The following is a 25830-nucleotide window of genomic DNA, read 5'->3' as shown; positions in this document are numbered from 1 at the left end:
AGGCTTCCATTGCATTTTCAGTCACATTTTCAAATGTAATGATTCTCTACCTCATGTGGTCAGCAGCAAACTACATTTTTTTCTGTATATTGTGGTATTTAGTCAAAATAGGAAAGCTATTTATTTTCATCCATTTAAATGAATTGTTATTTACAACCAAGACAGAAAATGGAATAATTCTAAGGTTTCTGCCAAAAGCATGTTAGTATGTATTTTCATCCGTGAATATGTGGAGGGTATTTCTTTTCTGATATGCAGAGCTTAAATAGTAAGGCCCCACCGACAGGTGTTGTTGATACCTGTTTTTAAAATAAATGAGGAATCATAACAGATAGTGTTTTTTAAGGTTGCGATTTTTAAAAAAAGAAGAAATAAGGATCTAATAATTTTAAGAATAACAATAATATAACACTAGCTATTTTTCTTGAATCTTCCTTTCTATTTCACTTATTGGCTTTGCTGTAATTGGTTGTAAAGTTCTGGAATTTGGGGGGAAATAAGATTTTATTAAATAAATAATTTCCCCGCTTCTTTGATTATAAGGCTTTGTGTGTGGCAGGAGCGTTAGAGTTTGTTTTTCTATATGAATCTTTTAGGGTTTACCTCTTTGGGTAATATACTTGGCTTCTGATCTTCAGACAGTCGGAAATGAGAATAATGGTAACGCATAATTGACATGGAAGGAAAGGAGAGGATATTACCAATAGAAAAAAAAGGGTTATGATTTTAACCCATTCTTAGCGATTTCAGCCATAAATTGACTACTTAAAAGAAGCTGTGACTGATTGCTTTCCTGAAGTACAAGTGCAAGTGGTTCGTTCCTGATCTTCAGAAATTCCTGATTTTCATGTCATTTGCAAAGAGAACTTTTCAATGAAATTTCTTTAATTCTTGTCCTCAATAAAGGAGATAGGAACTTGACTTCTATGTGTTTAGTTATTTTAAGGCTCAGAAGTCCTGGAAAGCCGCCTCTGAAACCTTAGGCTGGGAGTGGTGGCTCTACTCTGGTGGTGTAGCTCCCTGGCATGCTTCTGCGTGATTAACATGCTTTGAAATGGTTATTTCTGCCATCTCCGTGATAGAGTGCTATATAGGCTTTTTAGTACTTCCACAGTATTTGGCTCACGATGCTTAATAATTGTTTATTGAATTTAATTAAATTGAAAGCCAAAATAGAAAGCATAAAAATGGCCTATCTTATGCTTGAAGTTAACAGTATAATTGGTGAGTGTAATATTCCATTATTATATGTATCAAAACATTGGAGAGTAAAGGTGAGGGTGACTTTGGCTTAGTATTCTAATTTAGTGTCATTTTTAGAGTATTTCCCTAGGGGACTAAGAGTCATGTGGCTGTGTCTATGCTTAATTTGTATACTCCATGTGCTTTTGTCTCCACAAAGGGAAAACATGAAAGCATTTGGGGCTGTTGCCTCTATGACCTGTGCTTGGGCACTGCCAAGAGGAGTGACAACAACCACTGTGCGGTGCCCTGGAAGGCCGCTTGCACTTTCTATTAACTCACCTGAGAAAGGAGGCATAGGCAGGCTGCATCCCCCATAGTAAGAGCACCTGGGAGTTAGGCCTGGGAGAGTGTATGTTTGTTCCCAATGGCAACTTCGAAGGGATTTACAAAAGAGTTGATCATCAACGTGGAGGTACAGCTCTCAGTATTCCTGGAAGCCCCTTGGAGATACCGGGAGGAGGAGAACAACAACAAAAAAAATAAGGTGATCCATGGAACCATGACATCATGAGCTGTCCGTGAGTCTGAGCCACCTGGGCGATGTTAAGACGCGGAATTCTAATCTGTGGGAGGAGATCTTGTCCAACCAATAAGAACAGGCAGGAGGAGCTGTAGGGAGGAGCCAGCTAGATCGCTACCTAGCTGAGGAGTTTAATGATGCTATCCTGCAAGTCAGAAGAGAAGCTATGAGAAACGATGTTGGGCGACTTGTATCTTGGTCTCTATGGACAACTTTCCTAGCCTCCCTGAGTATTGGGTTTCTGCCTGGAAGGTAAAAGATAATATCTGTGTCTTAGAGTGGTTGTGGGGTTTAAAGTAGGGTAGTAGCACTTCCCTGGCATGCTGTAACTGTTTAGTTCCTTCCTTACCATACAGTTCTAGTGTGAATCATCCTAGAGATGAAGGGCCACACCTCTAGGGGTTCCTTAGCTCCTGTTTTGGACATGGTAGAACTGTTTTTAAAGAGCAAATGATAATCTAACAATTTTCCCAAAAAGGGTCACCTGTCAGAGAAACTCTGGATGGGAATCAGGCTGATGATAGACTCTCAGGTTACCCAGAGCCGTTATTAACGTACAATATTTGATATAGCAGTGCATATTTAAGATTTACAGTTCATCTATCTCTTTGCTTTAAAAATAGTGTGCATTTAGCATAGAAACCTGTGTGTTCTTAAGGGGAATTGGAGGAAGGTGTCTGACATTTATGGGCCCTCTGAGTGCCAGATTCTGCCTCCCCTTTACCTCCATTATTTCATTTGACTCTCACAACAACCCTGTAGAATAAATGATTATCCCTGTGTAATGGATGAGGAGATCGGGGCCAAGACAGGACAAATCTAGTGGCCTCAGGTCATCAGCTACTAGTAGGCAGAGCCAGAATTTAGACCCAGGTTTGCCAGGTGATAATACCAGTGCTTCTTTAACCTCCGACATTTGCTGAAATGCAGAACAACTGCTTGGAAGGAGAGGTTTCAAAGACAGCACTGGGGGCACCTGGAAGGCTGTGGGCTCTTGGAAGGCTGGGGTCCTGCTGGTAAACCCAGGGCCCAGCAACGGCTGGCCCCTGGCAGACTCTCCGTAAATATTTACTGAGTGAAGGAAAGTCACAAGTGAAGGTAGAAAACTAAGTATTTCAGCAAGTGGCAGGTTGTCAGCAATATGAAATTTGTCATCAACATTACTGAATTACCGAAAAATATGTGACATTTATTAACACAGACGCCATTCAAATGGCTTTGCAGTCATTTAAAAGATCTGTGTTTGGAATTAGACAATGCGTGAAAAAACTGACACAAAATAAAATTCAAAAGATGTCAACAATTTTTTACATGACTAAAGAGGCACACGCTGGCTCTGGAAGAAAGTAAACTGATAAGCCTAAAAATATCTTTTAAAAAGTAATGACATAAATTCTGATTCATGCATTCTCCATTTCTTTTCCCTACAGTTTAAATGTTCCAATGTTGACATTATGGAGATTTTAAAGAACACTATTTATTTTCATGTAAAGGAAAGCACAACTTTCAATCAGATTGAAAATTAGAAGTAAATTTAGGAAGTGAATATTATGCCAGTTCTTGACCAAATAAATGAAGCTATTAGCTGTATGTTTAATAAGTATTTTGATGATAATGTAAAGGGCTAGCTAAACTGGCATTTTATTAGTAACCATAGGACCACGGTTTATCGAGCCTGGGATCTGGTGGGAATTCTAATTGGCTAAATAAGTCAAGTTTTAGTTAAACGAAGATATTTCACTAGAGGTAGGCAGCTGCTACGGCCTTAGAGCTTCCCCCTACACCTCATTTCTCCCTCCCCCAGCAGGTAGGAGCTCTACTAGGACAGCCAGACAGCCAGATACATCAAGATGCCTTTTCCTTTTCATTCATTGTGGATTTAGAGCGAGCAGAAACCAATCCTGTCCCGGTAAAGAAGAAAGCTCCCCCCGCCCCCCAAGGAAGTGCCTTTAGTGCTGGTTGACTTTTCCTTAGAAGTTCATTTCACAGTGTCAGTGAAGATCCACCAAGTAGTTTGCAGTTTCCTACAACTTGCGTTGAGGCTGACCGTTTCGTTTTCTTGAGGCGGATGGAATGCCTCTTGAGTTGTGCGAAGAAGCTGTTGCTGACAACAGTGGCAGCAGTGTGGGTCGTCTTTCAGTGGACAGGCAGCCTTGGTCGTCAAAAGGAACTTGACATTGATGGCATCGGTGCCACAGGATGAAAGGAGTCACCATCTTTCCTTCGGCTATGTCTGTATAGATAGTGTAATTCTGTGGTTAGAGCAGGGGTCCTCAAACTTTTTAAACAGGGGGCCAGTTCACTGTCCCTCAGACCGTTGGAGGGCCGGACTATAGTTTAAAAAAAAAACTATGAACAAATTCCTATGCACACTGCACATACCTTATTTTGAAGTAAAAAAACAAAACGGCAAAAACACGCGCATGTGGCCCGCGGGCCGTAGTTTGAGGACGCCTGGGTTAGAGAAAGTTGATTTGTATCAACTAGGTGAAAATTAACTTAATTTGCATTTGTGGAGCCTCTAAACTTCAAGTAAAATATGCTTTTAGTAACACACACACACACAAAAACACACACATTGTCATAAATTACCTAGTTGCAGCATTAGTTTTTAAATCCTTTTCAAGATATATCGGTGTTGTAGCATACATTATAGCTTCTTACATAATATCAGACATATGAGGTCATTTAAATAGTATTTGATGATTCATTGTGGTTATTTATTATGGAGATCTAATTAGGGCCATTTTTTTTTATTTCTCTCTCCCCCTTTTTATCCTCTTTTGGAGAACAGTTAACCTTGCTTTTTCTTTACAGATAGTATGGCTTTTGGGGTGATATGAGGGTGAGTGAACATCATGGAATATTTTAGCGTATTCATTTGTAATTTTTTCAAGTGTAAGACCCTTAAAATGTCATTTCTTCAAAAACATTATACTACCCTTGCTTACATTTATGTGTCAGCCCTTCTTTCCATTTCCAAGTTCAATGGTGAAATTTGTTGAGTGCTTGCTTTGGGCAAAGCACCACACTAGAAATGTCAGGAGGAGTTTGGAATTAAAGTATGACAAGTCCCTCCCCTTAAACAGCTTGTCATGTAGACCTCCACTGTCTGTACATTAGTTGGACTCCCGGAGTTACTGAGCACTGCAGTGTGGTTAATCGGAATTGACATGTGCTACGCATGTACACTCTGGTTGAATTTCAAAGACTTAGTATCTAAGAAAATAAGACAATATATCTTAATAATTTTTATATTGATCACATGTTGAAATAATAGTATTTTGGGTTAAGTAAAATAAATTATTAAAATTTATTTCATCTGTTTCTTTGTACATTTTTTTGTGATGGCTGCTAGAAAATTTTAAATTATATATGTGACTCGCATACTTTTTTGGGCAGCACTGATTGTATCTCTGCTTTCCTTCCAATGCTGTCATTAAGGGAAAAGACTCATCTTCCTGAAGATGATTCAGTGTTTTTCCCATAAATACTCACATTTACAACCACAACAAAGTATAACAGAATATATGATTTATTAACCCTGTAGTTAGCCCATTATTATGTAAATAAATGACTAGATAGCACAGATTTTTCTTTCACAGTGTGATTAAAAAAAAAAAATACTGAAATCTAGGTTCCCAGGTGCTTAGAATAGAAATAAAAGAAAGAAACGGGCTCGGGGAGGGCCATCCATGCATAACGAGGACTGCTTGAAGTACGTTAAGATGTTCTGGAAGCATATCTGAGATTGCCACTTGTCTTGGAATGATGTGGGCAGAAGAGAAAGCTCTGGTTAAACCCTTGTAAAGTGCTCTTTATAGGAGAGAACTATGACGCTAATAAGAATAGTGATAAGATCAACCATGTTAACTAGAATGTTTGACATTTATTAAGGGCATCAAGAACTTCAGTGGGCATTTCTACATGATCTTGTTTAATGCAACGGCCCTAGAAGACATACTGTCATCATAGTCCATGTTTCAGTAGCATCAGGCCAGGGTTAGCTACACAGGAAGTGGTGGTGCCGAGTCAGGCACGGCTATTGCAGCCAGACATGCTGTGGAGGCCGTGGAGAACATCGGCCAACGGACTTCCCTTTTGTTACAAGAGAACAAAGTGTTGGTAGCTGGAAGTGAGCTCTTAGATGGCAGTTTTGTGCAATCTTTAACCATTTAGATCGGTGAGATTAATTTGGGGGTTAATTTCAGGTGAACTCCTTTATCACTGTCCAGTAATCCCAGTAAATAAGACTTGAAGACGTATAATGTAGTGTAGCAGTCATAGTTAAGTCACCCTCCACAGTGCTTTCACATTTGTTACCTCATCCGTGCTTTACCGGGCCCTTTAAAGTAATTAAGGGCAAGTAATTACTTTCCTCATTTATAAAATGAGGCCAGAAACTCAATTAGTGGTGGAGGTTTCAAGAGGTTTATTAACCTTCCCAAGACTGCTCAGCCAGTAACCGTGGATCTAGGAGAACTCAGCTCTGGCTGGCAGAGTGGGCCAACCAGGCAGTGGGGGGACCAGGCCAAGCCAGCTTTTCAGGACCTGGCTTTGCGCTTAGCAGCTATAACTTTGAGTACTGAATCCAACCAGAAAAACCCCCACAGTATTTTCCTGGAGAATTAAATCTAGGGAATTGTTACAGCAGCTGGAAGCCCACAAGGCCAAACAGGGGACTGGTGATGCCATCAGAGATTAGCAGCAGCTAATTTAATTGTGTTAAACATCCCTACCTGCAGGATGGAGAGATAGGGAGCCCAGTGGCCATGGGAATATCCAAGGGGATGAACCCCTGCTAGCCTCTCCCCTGCAGAGAGAGGAGGAGGGAAAAACCATCCAGATTCCCTCTTTCCCCTGCCCAACTTCCAGTCCTCTGCCAGAGCCTCCTGGGCGTAACCCAGCAGGCATCCAGCTGACTTGGGATCAGAGGAAATCTGCTGCTAGGACCAGCTCGCTGGTCATACAGAGCAGATACAGGGTTGCAAGAGGAACTGATCTGCCTAGTCAAACTCTTACCTCTGAAAGGGGGGTGGGGGGTGATAGGCCCTGCCTAACAGAGTTGGGAATTCAAAGAGATAATGTTTACAAAATGCCTGTTCCTAACAAAGGCTAGCCCACCTCTCCTTTCCATGGGAACAACTGCAGTTAAGGTGGACAGTAGTTACCATGTGGCCTAGAAAGCTTGAGAACTGGCATCCTGACCATCTTGCTGAGCACTGTGAGCAATCATGGAGTATTCCAGTCCCTTCCACACTTTATTCTCTTTATTCCTTTTTGGAATTTTCGTCTTTCTCGATTTATAAAGAAATCCATTACATTATCTAAGTCAAGGACACTTCCCGTGCTGTCCTGGGGTCATGGGCTATAAGAGCTAAGACTGCTCAGAAGGAGCTCATACAGGCCATGTAGGTTGTCCCATATTCCCAGTCCTATCTTACTTTGGAAAGCCTTTTATCTCAAGTTTTGGTCTTATTAAGTTAAAAAAAAAAGTTCTACAGTAATGCTTTTAAGAGCACAATGAAATTATTTGAAAAACGTTATAATTGGAATAGACACGCTTCAGCTAAAAGTTTCAGAGGACAAAATGTGATTTCTGTGTTGCCATTAAAATTTCCTGTAAACTCAAATGAACTTTACATCATATTTAGGTTGGGAAAGGAAGGGAGATGCATAAAATCAGATTAGAAGAGAAACTGTTTGCTGCATTAAACAGTTTAGATGCATTAAATGCTATGAGCCACAAACTCAATTCAGCAACCTTCTGAAGGGTTTCTAAACTTGGAAAGTTGAGTTTTGAGGTGACTGTGGGACAGAGTCCTAGATTGTTAGTGGTGACACATATGATAGTGATAATGTGTGTAATACATGTCATTTTTTCAAATTTGAAATACACATGCATATTTGTGGGGAGCGGGCATGATTTGATCTCCATCAGCTCCTTCACCCTGCCTCGCACCTCACTTCCGTGCTCCAGCTCCAAGACCTCACACTTCGGTATCCCCTTCTAACAACTGTATTTCTCTGTGAAGGTCTTCCTGGCATATTGCCTGCTCTCCACAGTGTCACCCACACCTCTGTTAATCACATCCAGCAGATCACAGCCCCTATGTGTGTATCGCTTCTCCTTTTGTGAGCTGCACAGACATTGCAGGAAGATCAGATGGTGGGAGAGGCAGGAATTGAGAATGGGGAACCTGTTTTGCAATGTCCAAGGGTGCCTGGTGGACCCAGGCTGATTTCTGCAGGGCTTCACCTCATGGGACTCATAGGAGAGCAGGACTCTGCACAGCCAAACAGGTAGTCTCTTCATGTTCCCAACAAGGTCCATGCAGATCAAAGGGGAGCTGCCGCTGGGAGCTGGGCAAGAACTCAGCTCTAGCCAGGCAGGCTCGGGATTGGGCCAAGGGTCCATCCCACAAAGAGGCAGATGGTGGGGAGAACTGGAGCAGCCTCGGGAAATAAACATAAAGTAGCTATAGGCCCAGGCCACTGGTTCAGGGCAAGAAGACTATCCAGGCCTCACAAGCAGGTAGACATGGGACAGGTGAGGCCTGCCTGCCACTCAGCATGGAAACACCCCTGAAGCTGAGATTAGACTTTGGTTATCTCCAGTGCCTGCCACTTAGTAATGGCTTTGCACATTGTTAATACGGTCACTTTCAAGGAGGGTGACCATATGTTTCAATTTACCCAGAAAAGTCCCTGTTGTTGTGGTGGTTTTATTAATAAGCTCCACCTTCATTCCCCAAAGTGCCCCGATTTAGATGTCACTCTGCTTGGGGGAATATGGTCTACCAGTTGGTAGTGGGTCCCACCATCCCTCCCTCATTCCCCAGTTCGTTCTCTCTCTCTCTCTCTCTCTCTCTCTCTCTCTCTCTCTCTCTCTCTGACTCTCTGAAGATCTCCTTGGTTAGAAATGTGGGCCTTAGCAAGACAGTGCAGAGTTACACAAATGGACGGAAGAGTCAGTTTCAGATCTCTCAGAAATCAGAGCACTGTTTAAAAGTGGTTGTTATTATAGAAGCCCAATTCTTGGAATAAGGACAACATCCTGCATTGTAAGGTCTTTTAGTGAATAGTTTGCAAGTAGAATGAGCCCCTTTTTTGCTTCTGGATGACTTTAATGAAATAAAATACAGTATAAATTAAATGTGTCATTTTAAGCTTACATTATAATACCTTTCTATAAAACCTACCATGCCTTGTCAGTGCCTATAGTTCATTCTCACACCAGTATCTTGAAGCATATTAATAAAAAGCCCATCTATATCTAGCTCTCAAAACTAAAGTGTGCAGCATGTCTTTGTAGGATTGCCTGAGCTGCTTGGTTTTACGTCCTATACAATTACTAATGGTGCTTGCTGTGCTGTGTTATTTAAAACATGAGCCAGGTTTAGGAAGCTGTATTCAGAATGAGTTTTGTACCTGTTGCATGGATTTAATTGTACATTTGCTACTTGTACTTTCCTCCCAGTAGTTAAGTTTATAGCAATGAGGGCTGGAAATGGTGACACAAGATTTCACTGAGGCAGTTAAATTGCTTTAGTCACTGGCAGCTTAGACCATTTAAAATGCATTAATGATTAGATTGTGCTGGTTTTTAAAACTGCTTTTCATTTCAGTTTGATGAGCTAATTAATTTGAAGGGACTTGTGGTTTTAAAAGGGTACATGATGATTCAGGAAAATGGCAGACCCAGACCTCCTGCAATCCAGATTGGCATTGCTCTATTTTGTAAATGCTCTAGAATAATCACTCGAGTCTTATGGATTCCTGCCATGTAGGCATTGGCATTTTTATTGATTTCTTAACCCAAGTGTGGCTTTTAATAAAAAAACATGGGGCTTCCCGTGGGTATGACATAAAGCGTATGTAGTTGCTGTAAGTCCAGTAGCTACAATGATTGGGAAGGTATATGTCTGCCACTTCAGTGATGTTTGTGTTAGAAAATCTTTCATTTGTGTATAACACCTCTAAGTAGAAAAGCCGAGGGTTTATAATTTACTATAATTTTTAAATTGTTCAATAATTAAAATTTTTGGATTTTAACAGTGTGTTTTATAACATTTGGAGATAATTATAACTATTCAAAAGTTATTTTTAAAGTATTCAGGTTTCTCTCTGATGTTAGAAATGGTGATCCTTCAAGTAGTAATCTTTGAGTTCATTCATTCATTACGGGGGGGGGGGAGGTGTCAGTAAACTGTATAATAGTTAAACATGATATATCCTTTAGCTCAGTGTTATTAGACTGTTGAGGCAGAAACAAAATAAATACCTACATGAATGGCTGGTGATTTTTAAAATTATAAAACAAATGAGACCTTATCCATTTGTTGACCCTTCATAACAGGCAGTGAGGTGTATTTACACACGCAGGAAAATGCACATGATTATCAGTTTTGTACATATTTGTATTTCTTCTGCCTGTGGCACAGGAACATGAGCCCCCCCCCACGGCTGCGGAGGCCTTCTCAGAAGAGGTGCCAGCTCTTCTCCCACGGAGGCTGGCAGCCTCACCCCACCGTGTTGCCCACAGCCTCCGCTTGCCTGCCTCCCTCACCCTGCCCCACCACATGAGCTTCTTCAAATGTTACAGGCTCTTTCCTATCTCATGTCTTTGCATATGCTGTTCCCTGGTTAATTAGCCTTCCCTTCCTTTTCATTTTCCCTCAGGATCCAGTTCAAAGTCACCCTTTGGGGAAAGTTAATGATGATTTCCTCCCCTGCTTTTCTAAGGACTTTGCTCCTTCACAGATGTGTTCTCTTTCTCGTGCATCATTAATTTACCCCCTTTTTACTGGACACATTCCTTCAGCATAGAAACCTGCTCTGATATCTCCAATATGAATATGCAAGGAAACACTGTCTTCCTCTCTGCCAGTTCCTTTCCCTGGCTCCCTCTTCACAGCCTTCACTTCACTCACTGTCTCCAGTCTTCATTTCCCTTTTCTTCTCCAGCTCACTCCAGAAGGCCCCTGTTTACTACCCTGAAACTGCTCTTGCCACCGTCATCAGAGAACTCTGTGCTGTCAAATCTCAAACATACCTCACTAACTTAACATCAAAGAAGTCATTGCGGAAGGAATAAAGGAATGAGAAGATATGGGACACAGAAAAGAAAAAGTAAAGTAGCAGATGTGAATTCCCTATATTAATAATATTATATGAACGGATTCGGTAATCAAATCAAAGGCAGGTATTGGCAGACTGGATTTAAAAAAAATAAAAAAGACCCAACTACATGCTGTCTACACTTTTGGTTCAAAGATACAAATAGGTTGGAAACAAAAAGATGGGAAAAGATAGATCATACAAACAGCAACTGTAGGAGAGCTGGCGAGGCTACGCTAAATTCTGACCTGAGCTCTCAGAAGCATGTTGGCTAGTCTGTTCGTATTTAAACACTTTATTCTTGGCTGTAACACCACAGCCTTCGGGAGTCACCGTCACATCTTTGGCTTCAGCTTTCTTGCCTCCTGCTGGTCCCTCTTTTTCTACCTCACCTAAAATGTTAGAATGCACTAGATTCGATCCTAGGCCATCTTCTCTTCTCTCCTTCTTGGCTAGGTAATCTCATGTGGCTACCAACGTGCTGTGGCTTCCAAATTTATATCTATAGGCTTGACCTCTCTCCTCATTTCCGGATTCATACAGTCAACTGCCTACTTGACATCTCCACTTGGATATTTAGAGGCATCTCAAATTTACCATGTTCAAAACAAAACTATTGATTTCCTCCACCACACAACTATTGCTTAATCTTCTCCATCTAAATAAATGGCATTATTGTGTGCCGTTTAATCAAGTTATAAACTTGTTTATTTGAGATCTTTTTTGTTACTCAATGTAGGCATTTATTGCTATGAACTTTGTTCTGAAAATTGCTTCTGCTACATCCCGTAAGTTTTGGTATATTGTGTTTCCATTTTCATTTGTCTCAAGTTATTATTTGATTTCTCTTTTGATGTCTTCTTTGACCTATTGGTTGTTTAGTAGCATGTTGTTTAACCTCCACACATTTGTGAATTTTCTCATTTTCTTCTTGTTAATTAATAAGTTTCATACGATTGTGGTTGGAAAAGATGACTGGTAAGACTCCAGTCCTTGTAAATTTATTAGAATTTGTTTTGTGGCCTAACATATGATCTATCCTGGAGAATGTTTCATGCACGCTTGAGAAGAATGTGTATTCTGTTGCTTTGGATGTAATGTGTATGTATCTATTAAGTCCATCTGGCCTACTGTGTTATTTAAGGCCAATGTTTCCTTGTTGATTTTCTGGACGATTTATCCACCAATAGAAACGGGGTAGTAAAGTCCCCTACTGTTATTTGTATTGCTTTCTATTTCTCTCTTTATGTTCCTTAATATTTGCTTTATATATTTAGGTGTTCCTATGTTGAGTTCATCAGTATTTACAAATGTTATATTCTCTTGTTGGATTGAACCCTTTAGCATTGAAATTACCAGGTCATCAAAAGGGGCTACTGTTCTGACTGCATCGTCCAGCCAAGTAAGACATGGCTCATTCCCTCAAAAAGTTCACTTTATCTTAAAACAATTAGAGAACTCAGTAAGACAATAATTAAGAGTTAAATTACATGGTAGAGACTATAAATACTGTGTGAGTTTGGAGGGGAGGCAGCAATTGAGGGCTGGACTAGTACAGGCTCATGAATGGCTTGGAACTTAAAAGAATATTTTGCAGAAAGCTGTTTTCACTTTGTATGATTCATTATTTTGTTTATTTTTTGTTTGTATTATTTCATTGTCTTCCCTACACACACACACACACACACACACACACACACACAATTTTTTAATTTTAGAATGATTTTGAAAATATTAAAATTTCTGACTGAAGGAGCTACTGTTCTTTCTGTGGGGTGGATGTGGCCTGAGGCAGTAGCTTTGCCTCTGCACAGATCTCTCTGCAAGCTGTCTTTCTGAGGCCCGACTGCCCCTGAGTGGTCATAATTTTCTCTCAGTGCCAAGCAATGGAAGATTTAAAGATAAAAAATTAGAAAAAATAAACTCTTCCTCCTAAGCCATCCTGAAATAGTGAAGAACCAGTACAATTTGGGGGGAGGGGTGGAGGGAAGATTGTGATTGTGCAGTTATTCTTAGAATTGATCATATTTGTAGCTAAAAATTCACATTATGCGATTTGACTTGCATACCTTTTGTGAAGTTAAGTTTGATTTCCCAGACGGTTATTAACAAAGTTATGTAACCACATCTGGAAAGAGCCCTGCAGTCTAGGAAGTCAGCGGGCTTTATAACGTGCTGGATGAGGAATTACCACATACACAGCGGAGGGGCACTGACAGTTTTCACACTAAAGGGGCTCACTTAAGTACCATTATTATAGATCATAAATTAAAATTCATTAGCATCAACGTTTTCACTGGGATGTAAAGTAGCACCAGTGTAGTTTATAGGAGCTCAGTGCTCACCATTTTTTCATTACTGGAGAAAACTGATGGATTTTATTGCCGTTTACATTGGACACAGATGTACATTATGGCTTTATAAATTTACTTTGAGTAAATACTTCAGTCATAGTGAAAGTGTTTCTGCAAAAGAAAGGGTTTACTAGTACTCATTGTCTCTGTGCTGCCCTCAGCTTTTTTTTTTTTTTTTTTTTTTTTACATATTTTATTGATTTTTTACAGAGAGGAAGGGAGAGGGATAGAGAGTTAGAAACATTGATCAGCTGCCTCCTGCACACCCCCTACTGGGGATGTGCCTGCAACCAAGGTACATGCCCTTGACCGGAATCGAACCTGGGACCCTTCAGTCCGCAGGCTGACGCTCTATCCACGGAGCCAAACCAGTCGGGGCCTGCCCTCAGCTTTCATATGCAGGCCTGGGTCAGAAAGGCATCTCCTTCCACGCTCTCGCCCCTCTTCCAGGTACACTGCTTGCTTCTTGGTGCGAGGCTTCTGGTGGAATCCGGGGCCATTGGTCCTCCTGGTCTAGTTACGGTCTTAGGCTGCCCTGTGCACCTGGGCCTCAGGGGCGGGACCTTCTGAGCATTCCTGCCCTGCTCCCCAAGGCAGCCTAGCTCTGCCTGTATCTGTGGTGAGTGTGGGCAGGAGACAGCATTCTGGCTCCCTCCTGGTGGTAGCAGAGCTCTGCTTGTGTGGTGCAGGCCCTGGAGTCCAACAGGTAGATGGATTTTGCCTCTACCCTTCCCCTAGTAACCCCAGGAGAGAGAGGGCTTGCTGTCCTTGCCCTAGTGACTTCGGCTTTTGCCACATGAGAGGATGGTTGGGGAAGTAGGCAGAGTTTCATGCTGTTCCCCAGCGGCAGCATCACCTGCTGCATGGCCGGGCCCAGAGAGGGCCTCTCCCATCTGCTCTGTCCCCAAGCTTTCTCAGGAGCACCCATGGAGACTTACAAAAAAGCACGAACTCTCCTTGTGTCTGGGGCGCCCAGTTGCTCTAAACCAGGGGTCCTCAAACTTTTTAAACAGGGGGCCAGTTCACTGCCCCTCAGACCGTTGGAGGGCCGGACTATAGTTTAAAAAAAAACTATGAACAAATTCCTATGCACACTGCTAAGTCGGCTGCTAAGCAGGACAGGCAGCGGCGGCAAAAGCACCCGGCGGGCCGGATAAATGTCCTCGGCGGGCCGCAGTTTGAGGACCAACTGCTCTAAACTATCAGTTAACCTGATAACTGATCACTTAACCCTGCTAGTTCACAATTGGCCTTTAGGAATTCCTAAAAATTTCAGCTAATGTCTTTCTTACCTGCTTCCACCTGGCCCCTTCCTCCCATGCTCTGCTACTGGTAAACGTGGAATGGTCTCTCTGTCTTGTCTCTGCTTAGAAGGGCTCATCATTCTGGAATCAGTTCCCTTGGTTGCCTTGTGACCACAGTTCTCTGTTGGGTACAAGAAAAGTGATGATCTTGTAGGTAGTCTGGCTTTTTCTTGTTGGCGTGGGAGTGACGTTTTCTGTTGGCCTTCTGCGTTGGAAGCCATCATCTGAGGAGGAGTTAGCTTTTGGAATTCAGGAGAGGGCATCATGGAAGAGGAGACCCCCAAGGAGAGGCATCCGTGGGCCAAGTGGCTTTCTGATATTTGCAGTAAAGGCCCTTCCACGTGAGTGGAAAGCAGTATTGGACCATACCTAGCTTTTCTTCAAGTTATTTTATTCTTTTTCAATTTATCAGATCTTATAAAATGACCTTCAGAGAGACTGCTTTTGCTCCAGATCTCCCGCTCCCCCTTTTTGCTCATCATGGACAGCACATCAGAGTTTTTAAGATGTGTGAAAAACCTTGCAAAGCAACCCCGATGTGCCCGGCATGACTTACTCTTTCAATTCAGAGTTACTGTTATTGAGCTGAAGGAAGGTCAGGCCTCGCTGTGCTTCTTTAATGAGCCTCAAGTATTTCTGGTTTGGTTTTGTTTGTTTGTTAAGGATATAAATTTCCTTAACCCAGTGTTTCTCCAGTCTCTTTTATCCTAAACCTCCTTCAATAAACATAAAGATCTCATACTCTTCTTTGATGCTATTTATAAATCAAAGTAAATAACTGGACTCAAAACAAAGCAGGAGAAACACTCCTGCTCCCACAGCACATCTCCTTCCCCTCCTCTTCCCCATTGTTAGGTCCCCACCCCTCACCAGGATCACCCTCATGCACTACTTGCTGAACTTGGGCCTGGACTCCTCCACTGTTTTTGCCAATGCATTGAATCTGGATATTGACTCATCATTTTTCATGAGGTTTACAGGGAAATAAGACACAGAAGATGGAAACAAGTCAGTTTTGAAATGCAAGAGCAGAGCAGTAGGATACAGGAGGTAATTCTCGAGGCTCCACCCTCAGATAGGTTTCCGCGGCTCCAGGATGAGCTGGATCCCTTGGCTCAGTGCCACCTACATTGTTCCCAGCAGAAGGAGCGAGGCGCACCTATTGGTTACCTCACTTCGGGGTGAGAATCTATGAAATTGCCCACACCTATTTGTGAAATTGCTACTACCTCTCACTATCCCAGATGGCAGTTTCAATGCCCAAAAGGTAGTGATAAGCTTCTATTACACAAAGTGGGCAGTCTTGTTAGAAATATGTATGTTTCTCCATAGAGCTCAATATGGCTACTTCCATTTCTGATGTTAAATATAAGTCCTGTAAAATGTTAAGTCTTCATGAATTTGCTGTGGTAAGTTTGCTCAGCCTCTTTCTAGCTCATTCGTTTCATAAAGTCACTCCTGGTACAAAATTGTTATTCTGTAAATAAGTGTCGGTTAAATGTATAGCTGAATCTTTAACCCTTTGCACTTGCTTGCTTTTTTCTCGATTCCTTTATTCTAATGCTAACCATGTCGAGTCACACTCGACATCCGAGTGCAAAAGGTTAAACCTCTTTCCAGTGCAAAATGTTATGATTATCTTGATCTAGAATTCAAAATTTCAGGGTTGCTATGGAGGCGGGTTCTTTTGGTCCAGACGGAACCTGTTGACGGTAGTAAGCGCCAACAGAGCAGCAGAAATGCCCCCCATGGACCAAGTTTACATTTTGTGGTTCTCACCACTGAGAAGGTTTAGGTGGCAAGTACTTATAATATAACAGTCAGCTCTGAAACTGTTTCTATGGGGTGTCCCCCAAGCCACTCATAAAAGGCAGTGTTTATTAAAATACATTTCGTTTTTAAAATTGCGCTATCAGCTATTAAAGTGTGTATACATTTTTGGGGGGACACCCTATATAATTATTTTGAAGCACCTCCATCTTAGCAAAAACTTGGGTTATTTTTTCCTTTGGTTTTAGTGATTAATGCATATAAGTTATATGTACTTAGTTTTCTTTTAGTTAAAAATACTACATGTAGAGCACATGTAGTTGAATCATTTTTCATTGTTATATTTAAACTAATATTAAGAGGCAACATAGAAAATAGATCCCAGCTTTGCTACTGACCAGCTGCTTAGCCGATCACCACTGGGTGAAAAAGTGAAAGCCAGGCAGATGAGCAGGAGTGGGATAAGGATTCTGAGGGCCTGGATCTCCTGCTGTTGAACCTCAATTCTCCTTCCCTCCCACACCACTGCCTCTGCCTCTCTTCCCTTTCCTCTTGGCAGTGAGGACCAGCTTGCCTTCCCACCCAACTGTTGCTTCCACCCAGTGATTCCGGTCCATCCAATGATGAGTTCTTTCTGGTCTCTAAGCAAGCACACTCCTCTAGCAGTGTTTCCTGATAGCTTTATCTGCTAGCGAACAAGGAGGTACAAACCTCCTCGCTCAGGCCTCGCTGCTGTGGAGAGGACAGGGTGGCTCTAGGCAACAGCAGACCGAGGGGAAGAAGAGATAGGAAGTGTCTGGTAAGGGGAGACCCTGCTGTCATTGCAGCAGCATGTGCTAGGGTGACCGGCATGTTCACGTGTCTGCAACCAATGGTCTGAAGTCACTGGTCATGGCCTGGGCTGGCTTGTGAAAAGCAAAGCAATGTTTTTAAAGCTACAAGCATGGTGTTTAAGCTGCCAACTGCCCTCCCCACGGATGTGGGTGTGTGAGCATGTATGTTATGTTATTAACCTACTTTGCAATTTGGCTTTTTCCCTCTCAATAACAAAGAGACCTATGAAATTACAATACATCATTTGTAATAAATTAGAAAGTGGTAGTTGAATATTGGTCAATATGTTTAAAATAACAGAATGAAAGATTACAGTGTTGAAAATGAGATCTATATTTTAATAGATAAGCATTTATCTTTGTAACGTATTTTTCTGGTAGCACTTTTGGGGTATAATTTATAAAGATAAAATTTCCTTAATTATTATGTTGCTCTTATTAAAGGTAAGTGTTGTGTACATGTTTTAAAGATAAAGACAGCCTTCATTCAGAAAATAGGAAATGTAGACATTTGTTTCATGCCCTTATGCCTGGCTGGTTACAGATTTTATGCCAGCTTGCTTGAATAGGTAGAATAAAATCTGTGCATTAGGTTTTGGAGCAGTTATAATACAATATATCTTATGGATGTAATTACCACAGTTTTTATGTCTTTGCACTTTATTGTTCTGAGGTTGCAGTTGTAAAGGAGTACTCCGCCTTGTGGCTTTTATGTTTTATCTTGGCATTCAAATCACAAAAGCCTCTATGGTTCATTTTGAAACTTTGAGGGAAATGATACCCATATGATTTAAAGTTTAAGCTTAATTACCTTCTGCAAATTGCTTTTGGAGTCTAGGTAGTCAAAAAGTAAAAGTGGTTTTAAATTTGAGACATAGAGAATAGCATAATTGCTTTTTAGAGATTCTATTAAAAATATGTTCTCCCCAGGGCAGGAAAGTTAGCATTGCCTTTGTATAACATTTTCTTGCTTTTTTAAAAAAAATATGATTTTATTGATTTCAGAGAGGAAGGGAGAGGGAGAGAGAGATAGAAACATCAATGATGAGAGAGAATCATTGATTGGCTGCCTCCTGCACACCTCCTACTGGGGACCTTGCCCGAAACCTGGGCATATGTTCTTGACCAGAATCGAACCTGGGACCCTTCAGTCCGTAGGCTGACGCTCTTATCCACTGAGCCAAACCGGCTAGGGCCATACTCTTTTCTTTATTGCCACGAGAGTTATATAATCCCAATCTCCATCTTTCCTCTTTATTTATGGATATAATCAATTACTGAAATTTTATCACAAATTCCATGCCCATTCTTAAAGGCAGTATCATGTATCAGGTTAGAATTGTGAAAGGTGTTGCTCTGGCCAGTATCACTCAGTGATTAGAGAATCAGCCCGTGCACTGAAGGGTCTCGGGTTCGATTCCAAGTCAAAGGCATGTGCCTGGGTTGCAGGTTTGATCCCTGCCCCGGTGGGGGCACAGTCGGGAGGCGACCAGTTGATGTATCTCTTTCTCCCTCTCCCTCTCTCTCCTTTTTTCCCCCTCCCTTCCACTCTTTCTAAAAATTAATGGAAAAAATATGCTAGAGTGAGGATTAACAACAACAACAAATTGTGAAAGGTGTTGTGAGGTCATTTGAGCAATTATGTTTTAAACTAGAGGCCCGATGCATGAAATTCATGCAAGGGGCTCGGCCCTCACAGCCGTGGCAGCTTGCCTCAGCCCTTGCAGCCCCAGCTTCATCCAGAAGGTCATTTGGCTGTCCGGTCTAATTAGCATATTACGCTTTTATTATAGATAATAAAGGCATCCCTACATGAAAGGACTTACATCCACACATAGATGTGGTGTCCATTGTGTAGGAAAGTTGAGGATGGTGTTACTGGTGGTGTAAACTTCTTTAGAAAGAGATGCTGCCTGTAATTTTTCACTTGGTAGTGTTAATAATCTGTTAATATTGGAAGTACTTAGCTGACACATTCTGCGCATTAGCCTGGTTCGTGGTAATCGGTTTTATTAAATCAACTCTGGAATTTTAGAGGCACCTCCTGCTGCACTTGTAATCGAGGCGTCCCACTCAACAAAACTGACAAAACTGCAGCCATATCTATCAACATATTTAGGACCTGTTAGTCTAATATGAGATTCTGGAGGGCCAGGGATTTCTGCTGGAATCCCAGTGTCTACTTATTTATTACATGGTTCGTACTGAGCTGGTTTGCCGGTCATTCTGTATAGTTTCCAGAAATAGCCCAGACATTGTAGTGAGTCAGAGTGGTCAGGAAGTGGTTTTCAAACTTTAGTGTACATCCCCATCACCTAGAGTGTTGCCTAAAATGCAAATTCCTGGGCACCGCCATGGGATTGGCACCACCATGAGCGTGGGAATCTGCATTTTATCCAGGTAGTTCTGAGGTAAGTGGTCTAGTGACAATCCTCTGAGAAACATTAGTGTAGAAAACGTATGTACAGGCAGGCCGCTTCCTGGGTGTCTGACCTGTGCAAACGTAGGCCCCCCATTCGGAAGGGCCCTGCACGTGGCTTGTTGTTCTTCTCTCAGCTTCTTGAATTGCTAATAATTTTTGAACAAGCAGTCCTGCATTTCCATTTTTCCCTGAGGCCTGCAAATTATGTAGCCAGCTCTCTATACAAGATTTTATTGGGTGTTACTGAAATTGTGTTTCTTGGTACCCATGAATTGCAATTATTCAATAATGATTTCTTCTCTGTTTGTGTTCAGCTGAAATGCCAAGACCACTTCTAAACTTTAGAAGTCAATGAATATCATTCATCATAGGACATAGGACAGGAAATCCTAATAGTATGATTTTTTTCTCAAGACAAATATTTATTCCTAGTCTTGAACATAGAAGCCTATGTTTATGTTATTCTGATACACTATTCCTTTTTCTCCTAGGATGGCACAAAACAGAAGAGAGAACGGAAAAAGACAGTCTCATTCAGCAGCATGCCAACAGAGAAGAAGATCAGCAGTGCGAGTGATTGTATCAACTCAATGGTTGAGGGTTCAGAGCTCAAAAAGGTTCGCTCCAACTCTAGAATTTACCATAGGTATTTTTTATTGGATGCCGACATGCAGAGCCTGAGGTGGGAACCATCAAAGAAGGATTCTGAGAAGGCCAAGATTGATATTAAATCCATCAAGGAAGTGAGAACAGGAAAGAACACAGACATATTCCGCAGCAATGGCATTTCTGACCAGATATCTGAAGATTGTGCGTTTTCCGTCATATATGGCGAGAATTATGAGTCACTTGATTTGGTTGCCAACTCTGCAGATGTTGCGAACATCTGGGTTACGGGACTGCGGTACCTAATTTCTTATGGAAAGCATACACTTGATATGTTAGAAAGTAGCCAAGACAACATGAGGACTTCCTGGGTTTCACAAATGTTTAGTGACATTGATGTAGATAACCTTGGACACATAACTCTGTGCAATGCGGTGCAGTGTATCAGAAACCTCAATCCTGGCTTAAAAACCAGCAAAATTGAGCTTAAGTTCAAAGAATTGCACAAATCCAAGGACACAGCTGGTACTGAAGTTACAAGGGAAGAATTTGTTGAGGTTTTCCATGAGCTTTGTACTAGACCCGAAATCTATTTCCTTTTAGTTCAGTTTTCAAGCAATAAAGAATTCCTTGATACCAAGGACCTTATGATGTTTCTTGAGGCAGAGCAGGGTGTGGCACACATAAATGAGGAAATAAGCCTTGAAATTATTCACAAATACGAGCCATCCAAAGAGGGCCAGGAGAAGGGCTGGCTCTCCATAGACGGGTTCACTAACTACCTTATGTCACCCGACTGTTACATATTTGACCCGGAACATAAGAAGGTCTGCCAGGATATGAAGCAGCCTTTGTCTCATTACTTTATAAACTCATCTCATAATACATACTTAATAGAGGATCAGTTCCGAGGCCCCTCTGATATCACAGGGTACATCCGGGCTCTTAAAATGGGTTGCCGGAGTGTCGAATTAGACGTATGGGATGGGCCAGACAACGAGCCTGTCATCTACACGGGCCACACCATGACCTCGCAGATAGTCTTCCGCAGCGTCATTGACATTATCAACAAGTACGCGTTCTTCGCTTCAGAGTACCCGCTCATCTTGTGTTTAGAAAACCACTGTTCCATTAAGCAGCAGAAGGTAATGGTCCAGCACATGAAGAAAATTTTAGGGGACAAGCTCTATACAACATCCCCCAATGTGGAGGAAACATATCTACCATCCCCAGATGTCCTGAAAGGGAAGATATTAATAAAAGCAAAGAAGCTGTCCTCCAGTTGCTCCGGAACGGAAGGAGACGTGACCGATGAAGACGAAGGAGCGGAAATGTCTCAGAGGATGGGAAAAGAGAACGTGGAGCAGCCCAGCAGTGCGCCTGTGAAGCGGTTTCAGCTCTGCAAAGAACTGTCCGAGCTGGTGAGCATCTGCAAGTCAGTCCAGTTCAAAGAATTCCAGGTGTCCTTTCAGGTTCAGAAGTACTGGGAAGTCTGCTCATTTAACGAAGTGCTCGCCAGCAAGTACGCCAACGAGAATCCGGGGGACTTTGTCAATTACAACAAGCGTTTTCTCGCTCGGGTTTTCCCCAGCCCCATGAGGATTGACTCGAGCAACATGAACCCTCAAGATTTTTGGAAATGTGGTTGCCAGATCGTAGCCATGAACTTTCAGACGCCGGGACTGATGATGGATCTGAACATCGGCTGGTTCAGTCAGAATGGGAACTGTGGCTACGTCCTTCGGCCAGCCATCATGAGGGAGGAAGTCTCCTTCTTCAGCGCCAACACGAAAGACTCGGTCCCAGGCGTCTCACCTCAGCTTCTTCACATCAAAATCATCAGCGGGCAGAACTTTCCCAAACCCAAGGGGTCAGGTGCCAAAGGTGACGTGGTGGATCCTTATGTCTATGTGGAAATTCATGGAATCCCTGCCGACTGTGCAGAACAAAGGACAAAAACAGTGCACCAGAATGGAGACACTCCCATTTTTGATGAAAGCTTTGAATTTCAAATCAACCTCCCGGAACTGGCCATGGTGCGCTTTGTGGTACTAGATGATGACTACATTGGGGATGAATTTATCGGCCAGTACACGATTCCCTTTGAATGTTTACAGACGGGCTACCGCCACGTCCCCCTGCAGTCATTGACTGGAGAGGTCCTAGCTCATGCCTCTTTGTTTGTCCACGTGGCTATTACTAACCGAAGAGGAGGAGGGAAACCTCATAAAAGGGGCCTTTCTGTGAGGAAAGGGAAGAAATCCAGGGAATATGCATCTTTGAGAACACTGTGGATTAAAACTGTAGACGAGGTATTCAAGAATGCCCAGCCCCCTATACGGGATGCCACAGATCTGAGAGAGAACATGCAGGTACGTGCTTGTGTTTCAGTGTTTACCCAGTGGTTTTCCTTCTTAGTGCATGCACGTAGTTCATGAATATATTGGAGGGCTTTATCATTTAAATTTCAAAATCATAGTTGGTATTGAGAATATTGATAACATGTTCAAATCAACCAGTCTCCCTGTTGTCTAACACTCCACATCTTAGTCCAGGTGTCCTCAGACTATGGCCCGCGGGCCACATGCGGGTGTTCTTGCCATTTTTTTTTTTTTTTTACTTCAAAATAAGATATGTGCAGTGTGCATAGGAATTTGTCCATAGTTTTTTTTTAAACTATAGTCCGGCCCTCCAACGGTCTGAGGGACAGTGAACTGGCCCCCTGTTTAAAAAGTTTGAGGACCCCTGTCCCTTTTAATTAATGCTTAACAGTACCCCCTATTTTTCTGGTAGTGTACATGGGAACCTCTTTTTTCTGGATATTCCTTAGCTGGGACACACATTGATGACCTATTAGAATAAAAGGGATGTGTTCCAGTTCTTCTTTATGGAGCTGTTCTGTGGGGAAAATAGCAAGCACTTAAATAAGCCAATGTGTTTGCCTTTTGAGCCTCCTCTTGATTGTAGAGGACAGCTATTTAATTGTTTAAGTAAAAGGCATGTGGTGTGTATATCAATTATAAGTCTAATGAATTATATAATGGCTAAAAGCAATCAGGAATGATGTATATAAGTAAGGATCGTCCACATGTCTAGCAGTATACTAGGACCCATGAGTGACACAGAAGTGGGCAGCGAGGGCATCTCACAGGGATACCAGCCCTAATCCGTCCCAGGGTGCAAAGTGCTATGAGCATGACAGCTGCTCAGCGTGCGTTTATTTAATAAACATATATAATATATTAGCTGATTATATGTGTGTGTGTGTGTGTGTGTGTGTATACAGGGTGGGGCAAAAGTCGGTGTACAGCTGTGAGTACATGAAATACAGTTGCTTCTTGTATTATTATTTATTAATTATTGTATTTTCCATCCAAACAACTGCAAACCTACTTTTGCCCCACCCTATATATAACTATTATAAGAAGAATGCCATCAGCAAGTAAAATCTAACTCAGAAAATTCAATATATTTCACTCTTCTACCAATTCTATGGATACTTCATTAATAAAGAGACCTTCCCTCAATAGAGAAATTTTATTCTCTTTCTTTCAAAGTAAAAGCATACCAGAAATGGGAAGGGTTTCCCCCTATTTCGGAGGGTGAGAGTGGCTTGGTACACTCTGAGCTCTGAGCAAGCCACATTGTCCCCTGCCCCTCGGAAGGCTGCTGTGGTGCATGTGGGGACCTGGCAGAGCTGGGGCGTCATCTTTCCAGAACCTGTGTCTGCTCTGGACCCGACAGAGCAGTTGGTGGTGATGTGCCGTGAACACCACGCGCAGCCTAGGCTCGAGGATGCACAGTGAACACACAGAGACTTTAGCTGGGGTGGGCCAGGAACGGAAATGGACCCAGACTGTTAGCAGATGAATAAACAAGCAGGACAACTGCCGCCACAGCAAGGGCCGTGAAGAAAGTAAACGGAGGTGAGGGTGATGCAGAGACTCCCCTCAGACATGACAATTGTGATTTATTGCTGTAAGCAGTCAGCACTGAAGTGCTTTTGAGCCAGATGACATATAGTGTGATGTCCATGTTTAAAGCAATATTAATAAAAAGAAAACGTTTAAAAACATTTTTAAAAGATAAAACTAAAGTGTGCCGCTCAGGTCTAAGAACCGGAGAATTGGACAGAGGAAGGCACAGGGGTCGGCAGGCCCAGATTCTCCCCACCCCCTCCCCCACCCCCGCCACTGGCCTCCATGCCCAGTGGGCCTGGAATAATAGCCTGACTCATTTTGATTAGAATTTACCTGCTTTTATAGCATACTGATTAAAATCAACAGATTTTAAGTAAAATACTGACTCTTTCACTTACCAGCTGTGTGGCCTTAGACAAATAACAGAGGCTACAGCGGAGGCTGTTTCCTCATCCACAGCAGGCTTGTTGAGAGGAGTGAATGAGGTGATTTGTAGCAAATACTCCTGCTATCGCCTTGCACTGGATAAGTGCCCAGAGACTGCCAACTTGCCAACTCATGGCGTTGGACAGTGTTGCAGGGCTTTCTGTAATGGGTATGTTAATGGCCTGCCTCTGATGAGTAGGAAAAAGAGAAGGGGCAGTGGGGAGAAGCATTGAGGTCCCTGGAGGCACTAAGCTGGGAAGGCCGTGGGTAACCAAGGTCCCCCGCTGGGCAGACCTCACAAGAACTGCAGCACCCTCCAAGTTCCTGTAGGTTTGGAACCAGCAGTATAAACAGGTGAGAGAGATTCAAGCTCCTGTCTCACAAATACCTTTCCTTCTTGAATGGCTGGCATGCTTGATACTTATTTTAAGCCTGATACTCTTTTTCTTAATCTGTACCTTGTCTGAATGCAGACGCCATTCTTTTTGTTTCCTCGTAATTGCATATCAGCCTCAGCACTGCTCTGAACTTTGATCAGAAAAGAGGCTTTGCCCTTGGGAAGAATTTAACTTGTTTGCAGTTTCTGTAATTTTGATAAATTGGTATTATAGATATCTATAACTGTATTTACTTTGGAAAACAGCCAGTTTTCGCAGGATGAAATAATCGATAGCCAACTCTGTCACGGCATTGCTAACAACTGTTGTACTAGGCACTTCAAGTATAATCAAGTATAACCATGAGAAATTAAAACTGCTGATTAATTACAAAGTGCCTCCTTCCTTACTGCTTAACAGAATGCAGTGGTGTCCTTCAAGGAGCTGTGTGGCCTCTCCTCCGTGGCCAACCTCATGCAGTGCATGGTGGCCGTGTCCCCCCGCTTTCTGGGGCCGGATAACACACCCCTGGTGGTCCTGAATCTCAACGAGCAGTACCCCACGATGGAGTTGCAGGGGATCGTGCCTGAGGTTTTAAAGAAGATCGTAACAACTTACGACACGGTGAGTCGTTGTGTACTTGCACGTAGCCTGCGTGAGAGGGGTGTCTTAAGCTAATACTCCAGATAATTAAGAGCTCTTGCTAAGGTGTGCTCTCCTATTTCATGCTTCATTGACCTATGCTGGAAAAACTATTCTCTGACCTGCGGGATTGGAAGGAGTTTAGTCTTTTGGAGTTGTTTTAGAAAGCAGGATTCAGAGACTTTTGCCTCAATTGGATTAGATGATAGATTGCTTTCTAGTAACAATATCTGAATAGATTTCTAAAGGATACACTATTTTCCACATACATATAGTAAAGAGTATTTTTTA

At 42.2% G+C, this 25830-nt stretch overlaps 1 protein-coding gene across 2 annotated transcripts in view; it reads left to right on the top strand.

Moving 5' to 3' along the window:
* PLCL2 (phospholipase C like 2) overlaps positions 1-25830 on the top strand; it is a 163446-nt gene that overhangs the window by 79871 nt on the left and 57745 nt on the right. For both annotated transcript variants that reach the window (XM_008153400.3, XM_054729770.1), the window contains exons 3-4: positions 20060-22546; positions 25318-25521. In XM_008153400.3, the coding sequence (XP_008151622.2) occupies positions 20060-22546; positions 25318-25521 (2691 nt within the window). The remainder of the gene's footprint in view (positions 1-20059; positions 22547-25317; positions 25522-25830) is intronic.

This window comes from Eptesicus fuscus, chromosome 18 (assembly GCF_027574615.1).
Source record: "Eptesicus fuscus isolate TK198812 chromosome 18, DD_ASM_mEF_20220401, whole genome shotgun sequence".
NCBI lineage: Eukaryota > Metazoa > Chordata > Mammalia > Chiroptera > Vespertilionidae > Eptesicus > Eptesicus fuscus.
This window is presented reverse-complemented; position numbering and strand designations above follow the sequence as displayed.